General features: G+C 41.9%; 2 protein-coding genes across 5 annotated transcripts in view; one reads left to right on the top strand and one right to left on the bottom strand.

Moving 5' to 3' along the window:
• Positions 1-2,249: 2,249 nt before the first annotated feature.
• LOC121547847 (FUN14 domain-containing protein 1) lies at positions 2,250-7,735 on the bottom strand. Of its 2 annotated transcripts, none has more exons than XM_045222436.1 (5): positions 7,699-7,735; positions 5,351-5,537; positions 4,548-4,623; positions 4,260-4,388; positions 2,250-3,740 (listed from the first exon to the last, which is right to left on the bottom strand). In XM_045222436.1, exons 1-5 carry the CDS (start codon positions 7,718-7,720, stop codon positions 3,663-3,665), a joined length of 492 nt encoding a protein of 163 aa, XP_045078371.1. In that variant the 5' UTR covers positions 7,721-7,735; the 3' UTR covers positions 2,250-3,662. The 2 variants fall into 2 exon arrangements, with proteins under 2 accessions (XP_045078371.1, XP_041715211.1); XM_041859277.2 differs by lacking the exon at positions 7,699-7,735 and adding an exon at positions 6,123-6,208 and having other exon boundaries at positions 4,254-4,388.
• Positions 6,609-24,178, top strand: part of kdm6al (lysine (K)-specific demethylase 6A, like) — a 35,890-nt gene continuing 18,320 nt past the window's right edge. The window contains exons 1-7 of one of the 3 annotated variants that reach the window (XM_045222433.1): positions 6,609-7,636; positions 7,775-7,838; positions 17,453-17,561; positions 18,561-18,610; positions 19,708-19,766; positions 20,157-20,277; positions 20,966-21,020. In XM_045222433.1, coding sequence (XP_045078368.1) covers positions 7,461-7,636; positions 7,775-7,838; positions 17,453-17,561; positions 18,561-18,610; positions 19,708-19,766; positions 20,157-20,277; positions 20,966-21,020 — 634 coding nt within the window. In that variant the 5' untranslated portion in view covers positions 6,609-7,460. The remainder of the gene's footprint in view (positions 7,637-7,774; positions 7,839-17,452; positions 17,562-18,560; positions 18,611-19,707; positions 19,767-20,156; positions 20,278-20,965; positions 21,021-24,178) is intronic. The other 2 variants (XM_045222434.1, XM_045222435.1) reach the window with 2 other exon arrangements.

Raw genomic sequence — 24,178 nt, 5'->3', positions numbered from 1 at the left:
GCTTCTCGCTATACAAATTACTATGAATAATGAACATTGTTATTCTAACATGCATTGGCGTTTCATCTCTGACTTTGTCCACTAACTAGTACTACAGAGAGGGTATTGCGTAACCATACTAATGACAGCTCTCAACAAACTGATTGTGACAGAGTTAATTATTGCATGGATTGGACCCTTTGCACCCAGCTGCCTGAAGGCATGGATTATGTTGTATCTCAATCGTATAATTTATTTCCTGTCTCCTGTCTTTCCTCTACTAATATAAAGTAACTGCACTGGTGAAAGCCAATACCTAGTATATGCATACACCATATCGAATTCGCCTTTCCTATTTTTTCAGATCAGTGCAGATGAAGGAGATATGGGGAGAGGTTTAACTATGAAGAGGCAGCCCTTAGGTTACGATCAATGGATGAATAACTCCACAATGGCTTTGAGCAGCCTGACTGAGGTGTACTGGTATCTGGTGCCACTAGGGCGAGCTGTTATTGTAAAGCGTCCCTTGCAGTTTCCATGGCGCTCGTACTCTGGCTTTACCCTACTATTGGTTGGATCTATTGGGGGCTATTGATGATCCGATTGGTTGGTGATGTGGTCATCGGATGGTGGAGAGTGGGTCTCATCTCATTCCTCCCACTCTAATATCCCCCTCTACCCCTATACCATTACACATGGGCACACTCACAGATAGACAGAGGGAGCAGGATAGAGGTCAATACAAAGAAAAAGGCAGGACTGGAAAGAGAAAGCGAGAGGAACGGAGAGAGAGAACAGAGAAAGAGAGTTGAAAAGAGGGAAGGCCACACCACACCACAAGAGAGCAAGAGGAAGAGAGAGAGGGAACGAGAGAGCAGTTTCCATAGCAACAGGGAGGGACCAGTGGTAGTGTGGTGCTGGCAGCTATAGTAACACACAGTAGAGAGAGGTACTCTGGTGAGGTAACATCATGGCTGCCTCTGTTTTTCAGCTTCATTCAGCTCAATGGACATTGAACAGTCATTATTTACACAAAATCAATATGCCTCTGACAGGACATTATGCAATTACAATAAATCAATACAATTTTATTTGCAAGAAGGTTTTTTCTCAAGTCAACTGACAAAGAGTACTTCATAAAACCCGGACCTAACCCCCTTAGCTACAGAAAGCCTATCAGGCCTAAACCCCAATTCAATGTGCATTTAATATAAACCAAAACATCTTTAATTAATTAATTAATTGATATTGTACTCTGTGACAGAGGTAAACTGAACACAAAAAATGACAATTGGTCCTTATTTCAGATTGATTTGGTGAGTATCTTCCTTTGTCTCTTGGTACATGCAGTCCTTTCAAACACGGAGTTCACAATGTAGATGAAGACTTTGTGGTGAAATATCTTAGTATTGTGACAAAGCTCATTCATTGTTGCTGTGACATGCATGGTAGTTATTACAGAACCATCCTACATGCTGAAGCAAGGAAGCATCCATTTCTATCCACATCATAATATCTGGATATTTGCATTACCGGAACTTATAGGCAGCGTTTACACAGGCGGCCCGATTCTGATCTTTTGCCCATTTATGGGCAAAAGCTCTGACCTGATAGATCAAAATATCAATAATTGGGCAAAAGATCAGAATTGGGCTTCCTGTGTAAATGCATCCATAGAGTTACTGAAATCTGAAAAGTCACGCTGACTTTAATGATCAAAATAAGTATATTGTTGGGAAGTTAAAAGTGTCAAGATAGACTGTTAATCCACTCAGTGTGTACACACCAAGGCCTGATTGTATGCATGTCTGCCATGCAGTCCAGTGACCATGCACACAACTGTTTACATTGCTAACCAACAAAAATATGGCAGCTTTATTTGACAAAACAGAAACATAAGACATATCCATACAGTTATGGTTGGTTATCAAGATTTCAAAACAGCATTCAGGAAGTCAGAACACAAAACATTTTAGGTTAACAGCAGTAAGAGGTTAACAGAAACAAATGGCACATCATACTCCTGACACGTAATATTTAAATAGTTAAAGACATAATATGGAGCAACTCATAAGCAACTGAACACTGACTTTATACTGTGCATTTCCTTCTATCTATAAAACTGATAGCATATTCTACACATGACTAAAGCACATGTTTTCCTCTTACTACACTGATAGCAGGTTGACATTTATTGGAATGAGTCTTGCCCTGGAGGCAGAACTGAGCGATGTCCACTAGATGGGCCAGCTGCAAAGTCAAAATTGGCTATATTGTATAAATTCATGAAAACTACATTGAGCTTTTTGGTCTAAATTTAAGATTAGGGTTAGGCATTAGGGTTAATAGTGTGGTTAAGGTTCGGTTTAAAATACGATTTTATGACTTTGTGGCTGTGCCAGCTAGTGACCACTCTGCAGAGCTGCCTCCAGAACAAGATTCATGATGAAAAACACTAACCTGCACTACCTACAGTACATTGGCAAGCAAAGGTGCAGTGATCAGGTGTTGGTATATTAACCCCGTAACCACAGGTCTGGAGACACATTTTGCTGAATAGCACATGGTGGTTAAACTTCGGTCTGAATGTAGGGGGAGCTGGGTTGTGTCCCAAATGGCACCCTATTTCCTACATAGTGCACTACTTTTGACCAGAGCCCTATGGGCAATTGGTGCCCTTGGGCCATGGTGCCATTTGGGACACAGCGCTGATCCTAAACCTGTTCTTCCAGGTAAAAGAGGGCACCAGAATGACAGGGGCTGAGTAATCCTATGTCCAGTGTGTGGTGCAGTATATTAGTAGTATATTATGGTGTATCAAGAGGTGTCGCGTTGTGCACTTAAAGGGACATTTCTAACATTTTCAACTTCGTATTCATCATCTCCAGCACTACCCTAACATCAACGTATGTGAAAATGGCACGTTTCTATGTTTTGAAGTCAAAATGAGTTTTTCTAATGGCATCTGGTGTGCATTGTGATTTCAACCAATTATGAGTAGGCATTGCCTACTAATTGATTAAAATCACATGATGCACACCATATGACGCTGAACGAATATATATATATATATATATATATATATATATATAGCCGATTCAAAACATTTTCACATACATTGATGTTGGGGGTAGTGCTGATGATGAATATGAAGTAGAACAATGTATATCCTTTATAGTCTGTTCACTGATGTGTTGTACATGGTGTAGTACTGGGTCGTGTTCAGTAGGCACGAAACACTCCGAAACGGCACTATCTGAACTTGTCCAATAAGAATGTTTGTTTCTGTTACAGTTTGCCTTGATGAACACGACCCTGCTTTCTTGTGTTGTGTAGTAAGACCAGGAGGGTTGGTTACAGGTACAGGGTGTCCATATACAACACGCCCAAACAACTGATCCTGGATCAGACTCCACCAGATAAATATAATAAAAAGGAGGGTGGACAAGCTAGACTCAGATCAGTTCAGCAGCAAGGGAAAAGAGCACCCAGGGGGGCATAAATTGGCAGCTTCACATGTTAATCTTTCTCCCAAACCCGTCTAATGACTCCTTCCGTGCTGGGAGAAAGACAACGATTCACAGTTAATGACAACATCCCGTGTGGCGACTCAGTTCACACTAATGACAGCTTCCTTCTTCCTATGTGACAACTTCCTCAGTTGTGGATTGGCCCCGACTCCCTTAAGAGGCCAAGCCCAGGAGAAATCCACCCACAAACCCACTGGACAGGACGATGTTCCTCTTGACAAACTCTGTGGCCTGCAGAGAGGGGAAGGAGAAGAGAAAACAAGCAAACTGTGAGAGGTCACCTCCAATAACTGAAGGGTTAGAACTGATAATAGATGGCAAAATTAGAATCTCATACGCAGGGTATACTGTGATAAATCCAGGAATGTGGTTGTACATCGTGTGAGTTCACTAGAGGGCGCTGTTGCTGCATTATTAGTCCATCAAATGGATGCGGATGACTCAGGTATTTATGAATTTAGCTATTTCTCCCAAATATGATAATTAAGTATACTTTTTTTCTCATAAGTACATGCACTGCAAGGCACTGAGATTCAAGGGCACTGTAAATCCAATTGAATCAAAAAAGCAGCTCCCACACCCAGGTACTGGTGTTGGTCTCATGGAATTAATTAACAATTAGATAAAGGACCATGTGCACGCACACATCTCAAACCTGTTCACCTTTTAGAATCACATAATACTATAGGCACAATAGCCTACCATAGAGTTACGATTAGGAAAGACAGGCAGTGTTATTGATACCTTTACCTCCTCGATGAAGGAGTTAATTTCAGGGGCTGCTTGCTTGGTTCTCTTCTTCAGGTGTTTCTTTGCTTTATTCACATCCTTCTCCACTTTCTTCCAGTCCACCTGCACGTAGCCACTGTGATTCGCTATCTGTAGGAGAAGGTGCAGAAATGAAAATTAGTGGTGTTTGTTGGTTTGCATTTGAAGTGGCACTCCGTTCATGTTATTACATGTGATCTCATTGGAATAGAGATGTGTATTATATCAGTACCCAGCATTGACTCAGTAAAAATATGATGCATCTCTAACCTGTAACAACAGGAACCCTCCACCTACGGCAGTAGCAGCTATCTTCCCTACTCTCTGGAACAAGTATCCTGCACACCTGAATGTGAGAGAGAAGGAGTGACTTATAGCAGTGTTGTAGTACTCGAGTCCAGGACTCAGACTTGACTCGGACTCAAGTCACAATTTTCATGGCTCTGCTCGGACTGGACCAGTAGTGACTTTGTTGTCAGAAAATCTCTCTTTGTTGCATAATTTAAAATAGGGTGCCTACTAGCTACAACAGCAAATGTTAGAGAGCTGTATTATCTAGATATACTCCCGAGTGGCGCAGCGGTCTAAGACACTGCATCTCAAAGCTTGAGGCGTCACTATAGACCCCCTGGTTCGATTCCAGGCTGTATCACAACCGGCCGTGATTGGGAGTCCCATAGGGCGGCGCACAATTGGCCTAGCGTCGTCCGGGTTTGGCCGGTGTAGGCAGTCACTGTAAATACGAATTTGTTCTTAACTGACTTGCCTAGTTAAATAAAGGTAAAATACAATTTTAAATTTGAAAAAGACTTTAAATGTGCAACAGTTTAACAGAATTTAGATTTTTTAATGGTTGGACCGCACCTTTTAGCACTACCAAGGGACTTGTGACTCAAGTATAAAGGACTCGGACTTGAACACTTGGGACTAGGGACTTGACCTCAAGGTTTAGTGACCTGACTATATCACTGACTCATACCATGTATTTCATCAGTGAAATGTGTTGATGTGTTTACTAGGGGCCAAAGATCCACACATATGTAGCCTCTACACCTTTGCTTTGGGTTACATACCAGCCAGTGACCCCTCCCATCATGATCTGCGTGGTCACAGAGTATTTCTCTGCGAGGGGACCAGAGTTATTCCCAAACACCATGCTCCACCATTGGTGCCTCCGGGCGTACTCTGTCAGGTCCACCACCTCATAGGTCTCGTCCTCGCTCTCCGGCTCTGGATCATCCTTATCTGATAAGATGTCATCTGGGATGAAGGAAAGACATACAAAGAACTTAAGCTGTTTTGCTTTCACTTTCTGTAATCTAGGCAACCTAGGGGCAGGATTCAGGTCCAAATTCAGTCCAATGACCTCACAGTCAAGAAACAGTTCCAATGCATGCATCTAAAGCTTTGCTGTAACTTCAAAGTAGTATTGACAGGATACACAAAACACATTCATTCATAGATTATTGATTTAAAACATGACTGGAATACTTGTTTCGTGAGTAATCACGTTCACGTCATTAGTATAAAGTGTATATCAGCGATAACGTTACTGTTGTCGGAATAGGAGCCATGGGTGACAAACAAATAACTTTACAATGCCAATGGCTGGTATTTGGGGCGATGGGCGATTGCATGCCATTGTTGTTTAGAAATTAGGCTAAATTGCTAGCAACAAAGCTAGCCATCCAGTCAGTAAAGCCCCACTGTCAAAAGCCGCAGCTGAACGAATAGCAATATTTAAGTGTTTAGATGTCTTGCTAATGGAATTAGCTATATATAATACAGCTGATTCGTTGTTATAATTCGAGATTATTTTATCCATAAACAGGGGCTAGCACTAACCTTCTTTGCGATCCGCCATTTTGGAGAAAATTACATCAGGATGTTGACAGCTGTATGCATGCCACGCCCCTGAGCTTTATAAACCTCTGCTGGCCCCGCCTACAGAATGATGCTTTGCCACATCAGTATTTTAACACTTTGATCTTCCTTCTCTGAAATGTTGCAAAATGTTGACAATTTCATTTGTAACCATAAAAATGTTCCATACAAAATAAGATTCGATTTCCTTCATATTAGATTCAATTTCTGCCCAAAATAGCTATCAAAAAAGCTGTTTGGATAATTGGATTTGAGGATTTACATTGGATGGATAGATTTGTCTTTGTCTAACAAATGACAAAGTCTGGGTTATTTTGAAAATGTCTCTAGCTGGGGGAAAAAAACACCAACAAGAATGATTGCTATTCATTTCATTTTCAAGACATGTACAAAAGTGAGAATGTAATTCATAACACAGTAGATAAACACAAATACAGTAGAACTAGCTAGTACATTTTAAAAAATGCAAACAGATCAAATTGGTATCAACCACAAAAATGTATAGGAATGTCGATGTCTAGGGCAACGATGATGTCATCCAATCTATTATTATGATTGCAAGGTGAGAGACATTTGTAGTTACACAGTCCTAATCAGAATTCTTACCTCCAAACATCATTGCAACGTTTTATTTAGACATACTTCCCCATTAACAGCAAATAATACTGGTATCAAGTATTTGCACACATTTCTCAGAAGTTGTGACACTTAAATGTATTTAGTAATATGACAGTTGTTTGCATGTAGCTAGTTAACATAGTTATTTATGCACTTTGCAAAACAAATCAATCAATTTGAATACCTATACAATACAACCATACACAAACTGCATTTTTGCTTTTGAGAAAATAATGAAAATGTATAATTGATTTTAGTGGTTTGTAAAAAGCTAAATGAAGATGGGTAAAAAAAAATAATCTAGTCATATGCTGATATTCAGACGTATCTATTGGCTGAAGAGGTAGGAGAGGCGTGACTACGGCGGCGCGTGGGTTCGCTTGCTTGTGTGACACAATTATAACAACTTTAAGCTGGTGGCTGTGGGGAATTTTATGGTCAAATAATAGTATTTTCAAACTGCAAGAATTGCACTTCATGCATTACATTTTATTAGTTGCATAAACCGTGCCTAAAAATGTGACGCGAAGACTTTTTGGAGGGGTACTTGTTTTCCTGAAAGGATTTACCATTTTGAATTGCGTTTTTGATCCTGGAGAAAAGTTTATTCTATCTAATCAATTTTTTGTTTTCCCTCTTTGATTTGGTGGAGTATCTCGTTCGCCCTCTCGTCGCGATTCCATGCAATCGTGCGGAGTCTCGCTCGCTGTTGCTGCCTGCGCTGCTGCTCGGAGTCTCGGCTCGGCTTCTGGTGGTGATGAGGAAAAGAAAATGGCGGCGGGAAAAGCCAGTGAAACCGAGGAGGACTTTCCGACGCTGACAGCCCAAGAGAGGGACAGCTTGGTCGGAATTGACAGGTCGGAGTCAAAGCCCTGCACACACCTCTAGTGTATTCTTAATATTCTGTACACGCGTTTACCGTTTTTATACGTTAAATCCATTTGCACGGCAGTGAAAGTGATACTGAACCGCCTGTGTTGTCTTCTTGCTTGCAGCTCACTGTTTGGATTTCAGAGGCTTCATGAAGATGGCGCCAGAACGAAGGCCTTACTGTTGAAGGTAGCTCGCTAAGTTGCAAACACACAGGACCAGCCGGTCGTTGAACCACAACACTTGCACCTTCTACATTCTTACCCACAGAGTAATACATGTAACTATGTTATCCTAACAAACATAGCCAGTCCACTCTCAGGTGAGAGCACGGACTCTGGTTAACCATACACCCATCACACGATGTGCGCAGAGCGACCCTGCGGCTACGCAGCGTTCCTACCCTACTTCTCTCCTTCGCTAGCTAATCCAATAGTGAAAATGAACGGCTTTTCCATTGCATAAACACATTTTAGTAACCCAACTGGCTATGTTCGTTGTGTTATTAGGGTGGCCTTGCATTTATCTAACTCGTCAAGTTGACCAACTTAGCTATTTGATAGTCACAAAAAGGCTTGCCATATCAAATGTTTCTGCCAAGTTGGTTTGTATTGGGGTGCAGTAGAAATGGCTAACAAGCCTGGTAGTTGAAGAAGCTAGCTAATTAACGTTAGCCAGCTGGCTGTGTAATATAACATTTGAAGTACATACTTGTGAACTAGTCGCTAGTCATTTATATTGATAAGAAGAACCATCACATGCAACCCTTTAATTTAGCCTGCTAGCAAAGGGCTATCTAGCTAGCAATTCCCCTGCTAATTTGCTAACGTTAACTAGCTTGTGAAACGTGCGTTGTTGGACTCTGGAGTTGGCTAGCTCATTCTGAATGTTAGCTAGCTAGAGATTCAGTGGTCAGGCACATATATCATTGAATGATTTGGCATTAGCCAGTGTTTTTTTTTACAGCTAAAATCATCACTGTGATATAAACATAAGTTAACGTTAGATCGTCAGCTAGCCAAAGCTACCGAGTATGATAAAGTAACCTTTAATTGGTCAGAGAACTAGCTAACGTTAGGAAAGCTACGTTGTTTTAATGGCGATTTCACGTTTTATCACAGAGTAGACTTCCCATTATGTCAGGAAAGTATTTTTGCTTGCTGCACTGTGTATCTGGCTCGTGCAACATGTATGCATGCATTTGAGCCGTTCTCGTGCCCCTGAGTTGGTGTTGATTGTGAAAACGTTATAAACTTGTGATGGGCTCGATACGGGCTGTTCCAATGGCTGCTAACTAGCTAAACGCGTTAGCTGTTTGGATAGCTAGCTAGTAATGGCTGCTTGGGCCGGTCCAAGATGGCGGGACAGGGAGGAGTGACACCGAAATCTAGCTATGTGGGGAGCTCAATAAAAACCTATATCTAACGAAATTACATGCAATTCGTTTGCAGGTTTTGATTGACCCCTTTCGCCGTGTTCCACGCAGTGTGGCTTATGTTGGTTTGTTGACAGTTTTCATGTGTCCCTTCGTAGCTACGTTTTGCATCACAGCATCATCAACCTGTAGCTAGCACAGTGAACAAAGGGCAAAGTTGCAGACATTTCTTAATTTTTGCGCATTGTATTGAATTTGTAATGTTCACAGTTGGTGTTTACAATGGACGAAGTATGGGGATAGAAGCTATGTTGCCACAGTAAATAAATTATTGGCTTCCCAGGGTGCTTAGAAAGTAGGCTTGCCAGCGAGCTAGCATGCTGGGTTACTAGCTACGTAAACAAAAAAGGATAATCTACTGCAAATTCAAATTTTTACATTTTAGTCATTTAGCAGACGCTCTTATCCAGAGCGACTTACAGTTAGTGAGTGCATACATTTTTAATACTGGCCCCCCATGGGAATCAAACCCACAAATCACTGGAAAGATGATGGCAAACTGGCCACACCACTATCCCAGCCTCAGTTCAAACCCTCACCAATTCAGCCATTCTCCCTGCAATGTTTCCCCTAGGATTTTTTTCAGAAAAGTTGGCGTGGTAGTGGCAAATGGCGCTTTTGCTGACTGATATTTTAGAGGCCCTCTTGGCAGCAGAGACAATGTTGATATTTTAAAGTTAATTTCCTGCAATTCTACACGTTTTCCCATGTGGCTGAGAGAAATGCAGTTTTAAAGCTAATTTCCTGCAATTCTACACATTTTGTCATTGCTTATCCTGTGTTCTTACGCTATTTGAGTGACAAAAAAAATCAATGGGGACCAAAATGCCATGACATGTTTAGAATTTGATTCTCCTGACTGTCTAGTTTTTATTTTGGTGATTGTTAGTTATCAATGGTGATCTTATAAAATATATATATACACACACAGTACCAGTCAAAACTCATGAGTAGGTGTGTCCAAACTTTTGACTGGTACTATATGTGTGTATATATATCTTTTTTCCTACATACTTTATATCTGTGTTTACTCGTTTAAGTTGACACTGAAAATGTTTAGCATCCCGATAATTATTTTATGTATTTTTTATTTATTAAAAAAAAAAACATTTAAAATAGAAAATGAATACAGGGAAAGACTGCTCTGTCTCAGCATTTAGCTGGGACTTTATACCCATGCATTCTGTCTGCATTTATTCTCTCAAGTGATGCAGGGGGCCAATGGAGGAATGACCCCTTTGTCTCTTCATATCTGAGATACAGTTAATTTTAAAATGTCATGTCCTTTTTTTGCTTTTTTAGCTCTCACTTTAAAGGTTGCCTAGATTCATATTGTATAGGTTAAAGGTACTCCTTATTTCCCTACTCTGAGATGTGGGGGCAGATGCTAGCGGGACGACGCATACTAAAACCAGTCCCTTGCTCTGTGGGGAATGCGGCCCCATGTAACCTTACTAGCTACCCTACACCCTGGTATTCACCTCAGCCATCACGTGATGCACTCCTAGGGATGTGGTCAATTTAAATCTTGACATGAATCAAACATATTTTCCATGCACTAAATGAATGACCCCTATGTGTTTCTCCTGCATTGCACCTGCTTTCGCAATCATTTTTGCTGCTTTTTAAAATGTGTATGTTGATGTAGCCAACCTCCATCAGCTGTTTTATGGCGCATTGACCACCAGGAATAAGTTTGGACATTATGATAGTCCCGTGTAGCTCCCGTGTAGGGTTGTGGGTTCGTTTCCCACGGGGGGCCCAGTATGAAAAAAAGAAATGTATGCACTCACTAACTGTAAGTCGCTCTGGATAAGAGCATCTGCTAAATTACTAAAATGTAAAATGATGATAAAACTAGTAGCCTATGTGAAGCTACTAACTCAACATTTGTTAGACAGTGTCACTTAATTTTTTTAAACTGGAACCTTTTTCCTCAAATGGTTTGACCAGATTTCTATATCACTCGTCTCCCGATTTTTAGTTTTTTGTTGCTGTGAGGAGCTTTACCGCTCTTTCTCTTCTACAGCTTTATTAGTTTTGAGTGTCTGCCCTGTCTGGCACAGTGCACAGTCGCTCTGTTGCACAGCTATCTACGCCCAGATAACACAGAGTTCAAGTCTACTGACAGAACTGGGTCGCCGTATCGCCACCACTGGATTAGGTGGCAACAACATAGAAATAGAATGAGTAGAACTCAAACCCGGTTCTCTTATTCCACACAATGTTCCATCTCCATGGGCCTACTATACTGAACAAAAATATAAATGCAACAATTTCAACGATTTTACTAAGTTACAGTTCATATAAGGAAATCAGTCAATTGAAATAAATGTGTTAGTTCCTAATCTATGGATTTCACATGACTGGGCAGGTGATGTAGCTCAGTTGGTTGAGCATGGCGTTTGCAACGCCAGGGTTGTGGGTTCGTTTCCCATGGGGGGGCCAGTATGAAAATATAAAAAATAATGTATGCACTCACTAACTGTAAGTCGCTCTGGATAAGAGCGTCTGCTAAATGACTAAAATGTAAATTGTAAATGTGTGCAGCCATGGGTGGGGCTGGGAGGGCATAGGACCAATCACTTGAGAGCCAGGCCCACCCACTGGGGAGCCAGGCACAGCCAATCAGAATGAGTTTTTCCCCACAAAAGGGCTTTCAGACAGAAATACTCAATTTCATCAGCTGTCCGGGTGGCTGGTCTCAGACGATCCCTCAGGGGAAGAAGCTGTATGTGGAGGTCCTGGGGTGGTGTGGTTACACGTTGTGAGGCCGGTTGGACGTACTGCCAAATTCTCTAAAATGAGATTGGAGGCGGCTTATGGTAGAGAAATGAACATTACATTCTCTGGCAACAGCTCTGTTGGACATTCCTACAGTCAGCATGCCAATTGCACACATCTGTGGCATTGTGTTGTGACAAACTGCACATTTTAGAGTGACCTTTTATTGTCCCCAGCACAAGGTGCACCTGTGTAATGATCATGCTGTTTAATCAGCTTCTTGATATGCCACACCTGTCAGGTGGATGGATTATCTTGGCAAAGGAGAAATGCTCACTAACTAAATTTGTGCACAACATTTGAGAAATAAGCTTTTTGTGCATATGGAATATTTCTGGGATCTTTTATTTCAGCTCATGAAACATGAGACCAACACTTTACATGTTGTGTTTATGTTTTTGTTCAGTATAGTTTGATTAGCAGTGTGCACAGCTGTACCATTGAATGAGCGTTGCATATTAACTTCAATGCACAAAGATGACATTAAAAGGAAGAAGCATAATAGCGGGTACTTTCTTTTGGAGTTTTACTGACCCCAACCAAGTACACAAAATCAATGTTTCTAGCCACCCTCATCCTGACCCTTTTTGGGAATAAACTGATTTAGATCAATTAATTAACATCCCCCTCCACATTCACACACTCAAACAAATTGGTATTCAATCAATTTGTATTTTATTTGCAGCAGCTGTGACTTTGTTTGATATGAAGTGGAGCACTAACATGTTATGGAATCAATTGCAGTTTGTTTATTGGTATAAAATCACATTTGCAACTTGTTTACTTCGGCCCATATCATTGTATTTGTTTTACTTTCATGAGATGTGTTGCTCGTTAGGAAAGCACAGATGCGTTGTGAGCTCATTATCAAGCACCAATGTTCGTTCCTGCTGCATTGTGTACCAGTGCCACGTTAGGCATCATCGCTTTACTGGAGTAAACAGCCAACTTTCATCTACTTTGTCATATGAACTCGCATGCTTGTTAAGCCTACTGTGCAGGGTGTGCGTATTCTCATAAAGGCTGAGCCGCAGCTAAATTTAATGAGATTGATCTCATCTGTGATGTTAGTTGAATTCTGGGCTTGGCCTCTCTCAGCTGTGTTGTCTGTCATTTCTCTGGGCCCCTCCCCCTTTCCACCATAAACAAACCTCCAGTCAGTCAGTCAGTCCTGAATGGTGATATAAGAAGGGTATCGACACACACACAAATGCATCCTCAACCACTCAATCATGCTGAGGCTGTTCAAAGAGACCAGGCAAAAAAACTAACTTTTTGGTCCACCAGCCACTGTGGAAGGTAGATTTAAAAATCTACCAGCCACTCAGGTTTTTTTTACTAAAAAAAAACTCCCAGATGAGCATGGTTGGTAATGTTTCTAAAACAATGTATTACTAGTAATAAGTGATGTGGTATATTGCTCAATTTTATATATATTTTTAAAACTAAAATATCACAGATGAGGCCAACATGTTCAGCTGCCCTTTTTAAGTTTGGGAGGTTACCGTTGCAACAAGGACACTCAAGCAACTCGAGTTGTCAGTGACGGTGTGCCTGTGAGAGAGAATCTGACTAGTAGCTGTGTCTTCGCTAGCAGTTGAAGCAAATTCAAACATTGAAAAACAACCTAGCTTGTGAACAAAATAATGTAAATAGCCAAGAAACAAAGTATCACTTTAGTAGACTCAAGTAAATTAGACCATCTTTTATGCTTGTGCATAGCGCTTCTGAAAATGAATCTTCAGCACTTCAATCACATTGCGCACAGCTACCTAGCCAGTGTTGTGCGAGGTGGGACATACACAAAAGTATGTGGACACCCCTTCACATTAGTGGATTCAGCTATTTCAGCCACACCCGTTGCTGACAGGTGTATAAAATTGAGCACACAGCCATGCAATCTCCATAGACAAACACTGGCAGTAGAATGGCCTTACTGAAGAGCTCAGTGACTTTCAACGTGGCACCGTCATAGGATGCCACCTTTCCAGCAAGTCAGTTCGTCAAATTTCTGCCTTGCTAGAGCTGCTCCGGTCAACTGTAAGTGCTGTTATTGTGAAGTAGAAATGTCTAGGAGCAACAACCACCGTGAAGTGGTAGGCCACACAAGCTCACAAATCGTCTGTCCTCGGTTGCTACACTCACTACGGAGTTCCAAACTGCCTCTGGAAGCAACATCAGCAAAAAAAAGAATGGTTGGGAGCTTCATGAAATGGGTTTCTATGGCCGAGCAGCCGCACACAAGCATAAGATCACCATGTGCAATGCCAAGCATCGACTGGAGTGGTGTAAAGCTCGCTGCCATTGGACTCTGGAGCAGTGGAAATGTGTTCTCTGGAGTGATGAATCACGCTTCACCATCTGGCAGTCCGATGGATGAATCTGGGTTTGGCGGATGCCGGCTGAACGCTACCTGCTCGAATGCATAATGCCAACTGTAAAGTTTGGTGGAGGAGGAATAATGGTCTGGGGTTGTTTTTCATGGTTCAGGCTACAGATACACACACACACACACACCTGAACAAAAATATAAACGCAACATGTAAAGTGTTGGTCCCATGTTTCATGAGCTGAAATACACACAGAAATCTTATTTCTCTCTCATTTTGTGCACACATTTGTTTCCATCCCTGTTAGTGAGCATTTCTCCTTTGCTAAGATAATTCATCCTCCTGACAGGTGTGGCATATCAAGCTGATTAAACAGCATGATCATTACAGTTGCGCCAGGGACAATAAAAGGCCACTCTAAAATGTGCAGTTATGTCACACAACAGAATGCCACAGATGTGTGCAATTGGCATGCTGACTGCAGGAATGTCCACTAGAGCTGTTGCCAGAGAATTGAATGTTCGTTTCTCTACCATAAGCCGCCTCCAACGTCGTTTTAGAGAATTGGGCAGTACGTCCAACCGGCCTCACAACCGCAGACCACGTGTAACCACGCCACCCCAGGACCTCCACATCCGGCTTCTTGACCTGCAGGATCGTCTGAGACCAGCCACCCAGACAGCTAATGAAACTGTGGGTTTGCACAACCGAAGAATTTCTGCACAAACTGTCAGAAACCGTCTCAGGGATGCTCACCGTCCTCACCAGGGTCTGGACCTGACTGCAGTTTGGAGTCGTAACCAACTTCAGCGGGCAAACGCTCACCTTTGATGGCTACTGGCACGCTGGAGAAGTGTGCTATTCATGGATGAATCCTGATTTAAACTGTACCGGGCAAATGGCAGACGCTGTATGGTGTCGTGTGGGCGAGTGGTTTGCTGATGTCAACGTTGTGAACAGAGTGCCCCATGGTGGCGGTGGGGTTATGGTATGGGCAGGCATAAGCTACGGACAACAAACACAATTGCATTTTATCGAAGGCATTTTGAATGCACAGAGATACCGTGATGAGATACTGAGGCCTTGGTCGTGCCGTTCATCCGTCAAACTCTATGCGAAGGAGATATGGCACGCTGCGTGAGGCAAATGGTGGTCACAGCAGATACTGACTGGCTTTCTGATCCACATCCCTACATTTTTAAAAATGGTATCTGTGACCAGTCATTTTAAATCGAAATGAGAAGTTAATGCTTAAACTCACAAATGTCATGGCGTTAAAGCAGTTCTGCGTGGAAGAGTGGGACAAAATGTATCCACGGGGACGTGAGAGACTGATCAACTACAGGAAGCGCTTGATTGGAGTCATTGCAGCTAAAGGTGGCACAACCAGTTATTGAGTTTAAGGGGGCAGTTACTTTTTCGCATTGGGTGTTGCATAATATGAAATAAGTATGTAGTTGTTTGTTCACTCAGGTTCCGTTTATCTAATATTCGATTTTAGTTGAAGATCTGACGTTCAGTATAAAAAATATGCAAAAGTAAAGACCATTAGAAAGGGGGCAGATACTTTTTGATGTGTGTGATTCGTTGTGCTTTGTGTGATTAGCTACCAGCTATGAAACAAAACGACACACTTACTTGACATAAATATGCTCATACTTGACTCCTAACTCTATTTTTATTTACAAATGCGAGTGAAATGCTTGCACTGTGGAGCCCTGACCACCCGCCAATGTGGCTGGTGAAATAGACATCTTACCCGCCAATGCCAAAATCTACCCGCATTTGGCGGGTGTTAATTTAAGGCTCTGGTACGTACCCCTTTGTTTTGCCGTGTGAGTAAATGTCTGTTGTACCGCATGTCTCTCGTCTGGTCCACATAGCACACAGGATCTAACATAGCACACAGGATCTAACATAGCACACAGGATCTAACATAGCACACAGGATCTAACATAGCACACAGGATCTAACATAGCACACAGGATCTAACATAGCACACAGGATCTAACATAGCACACAGGATCTAACCAAATGACAGGTCCCACAGAGGGAACTCTTTTTGTGATAAAGTTAGTTGCCATACACAGACAGCATATACCCACGTTAGGTTCTGTTCTTCCCCAGCCCATGCCTTGTCTTCTGAGTGATCTAACACACCTCAGTATTGCCCACTATCCCTGAACATTGACTACTGAGTAGGCCAAGGGCAATCATGAATATCGTCACTCACTACTGTTATTGGTTCACTGTCATAGCACAAAGTCACCTGAACTTGCTAGTCCAGTTGAGGGACAAGTGGACATTTTGTCCTCTATTCTCCTCATCCTCCCCAACCACACACTGACACCCACGTTTCGGAGAAACATAAGTAATGCTGTCATCGAGTTAGTCATTGGCTGGTCATTATCAACATTCTTTTAAGTGCTCAATCTGCAAACAGAGTTTTGAATCGGTCTTGTTCAAACATACTTATTTTTTTCTCTCTCTTCCCGCCCGCCTGATGAGTGAGTGATCCAAGATGCACCCAGATATCTAGGGTCTAACTGTAGAGGACACATGAATTGGCAGCAGGGAATTAAACATGATAAAAAGTTGAGCGGATCTCTTGGGCGAGAGTCATTCGACTTGTGAGTGTTGGTGTGGCTGATGTGCTCTTAAGTGTGTTTTCTGCAGGTGTGTGTGTGACAACTGTATCAGAAGGAATGTTTTCGGGTGCATTTATTTCTTGCTGTTGATGTATATTCAGTGATTGTGCTCCGTTTTAGAAGCCATGTCCTCAGAGAGCTGTTACTCAGAGTGCAGGGAAACCCAGTTTATTGGCCTCTGAGTTCACCCCTCCAAGAGTTCAGCAGCAGTCCACCAGAAGTGTGTGTGCATGTTGGGTGTGTGTGTTTAATGTGTGTGATTAGGCTTCAGGCAGAGCGATCCCTGTGAGTGTGCATGTGAGCATCTCGCTGTGTTTTCTTTTCCAGTGGAAGAAGGCAATATAAAAACATGGACCAACAGACATAATGGAACTAAATCCATACCATCGCTCCCAATCATACATTGATATCTGATTTAAATAGAAAGTGGCACCCTATCCCCTATATAGTGCACCACTTTTGACCAGGACATATGGGGCTCTGGTCAAAATTAGTGCACTGTAGGGATAGGGGGCCATTTGGGACAGTTCCCATGTGAGACTTCCTGGTAAAAGAGACTGCTGTCTGTGTTCATGCTGAGTTTCTTCTTGCTGTATTTGTCCCCAGGCTGTTCGTTGCTACGCTTCTCTCATCTTGAAGGCTGAAGGAAAAGTGGAGCCAGAGTTATTCTGCCAGCTAGGCCACTTCAACCTCCTACTGGAGGAGTACGCTAAAGGTGAGATGACGCACCTCTTTCTCTCCCCCCTCTCTCTCGCTCTCTCTCGCTCTCCCCCCTCTCTCTCGCTCTCCCCGCTCTCTCTCCCTCCCCCTCATCCCCGTCAAAAGAGACAGCCATGTATACATTAATAAATAAATAATACAATCATGCAATCAATTTGACCTTTTAAAACCAATCTACCTAACAACATAATGGTAATCATTTATTTGAATGGTAAATCTCTATTGATAAACTGGGGAAATCAAGATGTAGCCTAGGCCTATCCACATGAATGCATATTCAATAGGAGTGTGTGCATGAATTTAGTTATTGAGCAATCCGCTTTGAAATCAGCGTATTTTGCGTTATGATTGGTGTTATATTATCACAAACAAAGTACCAGGGTAGTGAATTGATGAAAGCTTCAGCTGTAAGCTAGTAAGAAAAGTTAGCCTACAAAGCTGGAAGCTACCGGTATTTTCTTGCATTGTAAAGTGTTCTAGCCTGTATGGACATTGTTTTGCGAACAGTAATTAAGTCAACATTTCTACATGCCGTGTCGCATTATTTAAGTGCGTTAACTTCTGTGCAGCATGAGTGGGGAGCTAACATGATGCAGTCCAGACTCCCAGTGCAACCTAACGTCAAGTGGAGCAGACAGGGTGCTTTCGCTGATAGACAGTTGATCCGTGAGACACATTTGACAGAAGTACCAACAGTAACAAAAATTGTAGTACCGAACAAGTTATGTCGGCATTTAGAAAATTGTACCGAATTGTACATAAAAACAGAATGGAAACATGGTTTCTGTCACGCTCGATTTCCTCCCCTTATTTGTTATTTTTACCCAGTCTCCTCCCCCCCACCTGGGTTAGGCTACATTTAATTTCAGTTAGATGCAATTGATCCCAACTTGGCGTTGCTGAAAACAAAGCTGTTCTTATAGCAAAGTTAGTTGGTGTTAACCTTTTTGTATGTCTGGTATTTGATATCCCTCTCCTTTCTCTCCCGTCACAGCATTATCAGCATACCAGAGGTACTACAGCTTACAGTCCGACTACTGGAAGGTGAGAAAATACTACAGACACACTCACACACACTCTTAAGGCTTCCGCATGCTTGGGTTCGGCTGGCGCCTAGCCAAACCCAATGAGTGTGCTCGCAAACTCCCTTAAATAGTACTGTTTGTCCGTCTTTAGACGCCGTAGCCGATATACACTCCCGCAAAATAGTCAGAATTAATCTAACTCAATAAATCTGTCGTTTTAATTTTGACGTTTTTGTCGGAGATCTTAGTCGCGCAATTTTACATCTAACTAAGATGTTTTGGTGCAGTATTTCTCAAGTGAAGAAAATGGGCATGAAAACGAGTCTATCCTTGAATGATGACAAACACTTCATTGAAGAATCCCTACTGTTGACCAATGACCGACGAAGGGGCGTGGACTTTGGCTCCTGAGCGTCGGCTTGCCTGAAGTGTGCACGAACAGCCGAAAAGCCCTTTCCGAAGTCCAAAATGAACAAAAACGTGCACGAACTGTTCCCAACAGTTTCGGATGGGAGGCATGCGGACTCCTTTACTCACACATTCATACATACACACATCTATGGTGCTCCTATAGTAGTAATGTCTCCACTCTACTTCAGATTATATTCTGCTCATCACAACCTGCAAAAGGATAGATTAACCCATTCACGTCACACACGCCCACTGGCGATGAACACCGGCCAACCAACCAGACACAGGAAGTGTGTGTGGTTATGATTCAGGCGTTTGTCTGGAGGGACGCTGTGGGTTGTGGCTTTCAGATTAGACTCATTCTAGTTGAATCGAGAAATCTGTGGGGAGATGTGAGCATTTGGTCGGCCTACATTGTGATTCCATTCGAGCGTAGGCCAGAGGAGACGATGCCCTAGAAGGCATTTGTAGTGCAGTAACCTGTCATTACACAAAGAAATACTTCTATTGCTTGTAAAATGAATGGTCCATAACTAATGAAAACTGATTAAGACGGATCCCTTGCAGAATGGGTTTCTGGAAGGGCTCCTATGCAGACAGTCTGGGATGCAGCCATTTTGGAAACATTGTTTGTGTGTTGGCGTGTGTGTCTGGCCTGTAACTAATTAGACTTAATGGAGCTCCGTGTGCATCTGCCTCTTTCAGAATGCTGCCTTCCTATATGGCCTGGGCATGGTCTACTTCCATTACAACGCCTTTCAGTGGTGAGTAGCTGTCTTATAGAACTAAGTATGGAAGACTAGATTATGACGGTGTAACAGGTATTATAACTGTCTGTTATTGTCTGGCTGTGTGTGCATGGGAAAGAGAGGTATGGTTTCCATGGTGACACCGTCACCAGTTGCATCCCAAATGGCACCCTATTTCCTTTTATAGTACACTACTTTTGACCATGACCCTACGGGCCCTGGTCGAAAGTAGCGCACTATGCAGTGAATAGGGTGCCAATTGGGAAGAACACTGCAGCGCTGACCCTCTTCTTTTTCATCTTCTCTGAGTGACGCCTCCCATTTAGAACTTGGCATATACTTATATCCTCTCTCTTTCACTCACTCTCCGTCTCGCTCTCTCTCCTCCTCCTCCCCCTCCCCCAGGGCGATTAAAGCGTTCCAGGAGGTGCTCTACATCGACCCCAGTTTCTCACGAGCCAAGGAGATCCACCTGCGACTCGGCCTCATGTTTAAGGTCAACACAGACTACGAGTCAAGCCTAAAGGTACTCTGCCTGCCTCTCTCCTCCCCCAGTGGAGCCACTATAACATTTCCCACAGTTAGGACGTCCAGGGAGGAAGGTTAGTGTAGAATAACTTTTTTTATATAGGTTTAATCTCAAATGGCACCTTATTCTATAGATCAGGGATGGGCCACTGATGGGGGTGGGGGCCACAAAAAATCTGAACTCATCATGGGGGGCCTCAGTGGCTCGCGGGTCTGCGTAACCACAGCCATACTCACATGCAGCCAGAGCCGGCCCTAGTCTTTTGGGAGACCCTAAGCACAAACTAGTTAATTTCATGCAATTCTACTCATTTTGCCATGGGGCGGTGAGAAATGTTTTTTTAGTTTTTTAATATGATATCTGAGTGAGAGTGACATGCAAAATCAATGGGGGTCTGTAAAGAGGACTGTATAGAGGACTTGCACTTTGTGCAATCTCTTCATCAGTTGCCCTCTCTCTCGCTCACTCTCTCCTGCTCTCTAATTGCAGAGAGAGGCAGCTTGCTGAAGAATTGATTTCCTTGTGTCTGAGTCTGACAGAGAGAGTTAGGGAAAGGGAGTGTCTCCATGCATGGGGATTCATGTAAAGGAATACCCTATTACGTGTGTTGTATTGTTCTTTTGTTTCTGTGTATTTCTTGTCTTTCGGTGGATGTTAATGCCTTGATATTCTCTTCTGTCGACAGCATTTCCAGCTGGCTTTGATTGACTCCAACCCCTGCACTTTGTCCAAAGCTGAAAGTAAGTACTGTGAATAATGCTAATTCAGTAATGCAAGTTTCCTTAATTTTTTTTAAATAGGCATGTTTAAACACACGTTGATGTTCATTTGAGATTTAATTACAGAAATGTACTGGACAAATTGGCCAGCTGTATGTTGATTGAGAGTACAGATGGGCATGAGTAATCGATTACTCAAACTGATGTCAAAACTCGATCTTTAACCAGAGATCACATTTTTTTTCAAATACTGTCAAACTATTTGGTCTACATTTTGTCTTGAAGACAACATTAATTTGCTTTGACTCTAGTGTTCCATTTGTACGTGTGCATTTGCGGGACCCAACAAAAACTAAACCAAGCCAAGCATCACACAGTTCTGCTCCCTAAATTCCTTTTCCCCTATGTGTCTCGTTCACTCAATTGTGTTCCGACCGCTCCCTCTACACACGCATGCTGTGTGAGCCTACAGAAATAAATGCCTATAAAACGTATCTACCTGATGGGATACACAAGCTACATTCCTTGCCAAATGATGACAGTTTTATCACCAGTTCTAAATGGACTGGTTGACTGAAGTAGGAAAATGTGTGTTCCAACAATGAGCTGCAGTTTTGGAATAATTGTGTCATTTTCTGCTTAGGCTACTTTGTCCTTGTCACTAGTTACTACAGCCACAAAGTGACATTGGCTATAGTGTAAAAATTCATAAAAACAAACATGTGCTTTTTAATTTAAGGTTACGGTTAGGCATAACGACCCTACTTTGCGAACAGCTAGTGGCATTTTAGAATTGGTTAACCTATTACCCTCCCAAACACAGACCGGTTCCACACTGAAAATATGTAAAAACATTAGTTTGATAACGACACAGAGCGTATTTTCATCAGAATCATTAAGCCTAGGCCTACTCACCAAACGGATGTCCTGGCCATAATTCATCCCCATGCAGTGTTCAATTTAGAATTGTTAATCCATTTAGACAATTCCAAGGCACAGGCATAATAAACCACATTGAACGTCTGTATATCGAAAAGACAGATTTTAGTTTGTAACCCTGAAAAATGTTTTTTCAACTTGCCAAATTGAGCCCCATTTTTAAGTGATCACTCTTTCAGAATGACTTTTCCAGACTCCGATGTGAATCACTTTGCACGATTCTGTTCTATTTTATTCTGGTATATTACATGTTATTTTTTACTATAAAATCGGGAAATAAGAGCATCTTGTCTTCTAAATTAACAAAACAAGGCTTTGCCATTCTACAAGCAAGCGCCACACTGCTGAGGTTACTACCTTTTTGATGATTGTGTTCCACGATATAATAAAACCAGTTAATATTACAGTTTCAATAAATTCATCTTAAATGTCGCTTTGTTTTTTATTTACTGAAATATATGAGGAAATTTAGCAATTAGGATTCATTATCTGTAATGGTTATATTAGGCATTGTTGTTCACTGTTGGCATATAGAGAAATGCGCAAATATTTTTCCAGTGACTCCCTTGTTCAAAAAAGTGTTTTATTTTATTTGAGTACTCAACAGTCAAATGCCAATCCCTAATTGAGAGATTATTTCATATAACCTTGAAGTTCCAGTCACAGACTTGAGGCATTCAAGACATACAATGTGTTCATCAGCCTATATCTTATTAGTCCATAGTTAAATAAAAGTGATTTACTCCTGCGTCTTATGCATCTTGGTTTGGAACCCAGATATAGGTTGTCCCAAATGGCATCCTATTCCTTATTTAGTGTACTACTTTTGACAATGGCCTATAGGGCTCTGGTCAAAAGTAGTGCACTGGATAGGGAATAGGGTGCCGTTTGGGACCCAGACCTATAGACTGGTTGCCTGACAAAGTCACAAAAACGATGCACGTGGATCGCAGAGGCAGAAGCCCGTGTGGCGTTATGATTCAGATAGCTAGCAACAATGACAAGAAGCTGCCATGTGGGGAAGCGTAGGTGACTCGTTTCAGCTTCTTGTATCTTATTGATACCATGTCTTGTTTTGAGTTATTTTGACTCATGTCACGTTTATGTTAATATGGCTAAAATTTGCTAGCTACAGTGCCTTCAGAAAGTGTTCATACCCCTTGACATTCCACATTTTGTAGTTTGAATTCAAAATGGAGTAAATTAATTTTTTTCTCACCAATCTACACACAATACCCCATAATGACAAAGTGTAAACATGTTTTTAGAAAAATTTGAAGTATCCTTTTGTAGAAGCACCTTTGGCAGCGATTACAGCTGTGCGTCTTTCTGGGTAAGTCTCTAAGAGCTTTCCACACCTGGATTGTGCAACATTTGCCCATTATTCTTTTCAAACTTCTTCAAGCTCTGTCAAATTGGTTGGTGATCATTGCTAGACACCCATTTTCAGGTCTTGCCATAGATTTTCAATTAGATTTAAGTGTAACTCGGCCACTCAGGAACATTCACTGTCTTGGTAAGCAACTTCAGTGTAGATTTGGCCTTGTGATTTAAGTTATTGTCCTGCTGAAAGGTGAATTAATCTCCCAGTGTCTGGTAAAAAGCAGACTAAACCAGGTTTTTCTCTAGGATTTTGCCTGTGCTTAGCTCCATTCCGTTTCATTTTTGACCTGAAACTCCCCAGTCCTTAATGATTACAAGCATACCCATAACATGATGCAGCCACCACTATGATTGAAAATATGGAGACTGGTACTCGGTAATGTGTTGTATTGGATTTGCCCCAAACATACTATATTGTATTCAGGACAAAAAGTGAATTGCTTTGCCACATCTTTTGCAGTATTATTTTAGTTTGTTGTTGCAAACAGGATGCATGTTTTGGAATATTTTTATTCTGTACAGGCTTCCTTTTCCCTCTGTCAATTAGGTTAGTATTGTGGAGTAACTACAATGTCATTGATCCATCCTCAGTTTTAAACTAACTGTTTAAATGTCAACATTGGCCTCATGGTGAAATCCCTGAGCGGTTTCCTTCCTCTCTGGCAACTGAGTTAGGAAGGACACCTGTGTCTTTGTAGTGACTGGGTGTATTGATAAACCATCCAAAGTGTAATTAATAACTTCACCATGCTCAAAGGGATATCATTGTCTGCGTTTACATTTTTTACCCATCTACCAATAGGTGCCCTTCTTTGCGAGGCATTGGAAAACCTCCCTGGTCTTTGTGGTTGAATCTG

The sequence above is a fragment of the Coregonus clupeaformis genome, chromosome 9 (assembly GCF_020615455.1).
Source record: "Coregonus clupeaformis isolate EN_2021a chromosome 9, ASM2061545v1, whole genome shotgun sequence".
NCBI lineage: Eukaryota > Metazoa > Chordata > Actinopteri > Salmoniformes > Salmonidae > Coregonus > Coregonus clupeaformis.
Note: the sequence above shows the minus strand (reverse complement) of the source record. Positions and strands in the feature narration are given on the sequence as shown.

Bases quoted from the DNA above. Each gene is read 5' to 3' on its own strand.
- LOC121547847 (XM_041859277.2), bottom strand. The intron at 4,624-5,350 runs GTATGTAACCCA...TCTCACATTCAG, and splicing joins ATGGGAGGGGTCACTGGCTG to GTGTGCAGGATACTTGTTCC. The intron at 3,741-4,253 runs GTATCAATAACA...CCCTCTCTGCAG, and splicing joins CCTTCATCGAGGAGGTAAAG to GCCACAGAGTTTGTCAAGAG.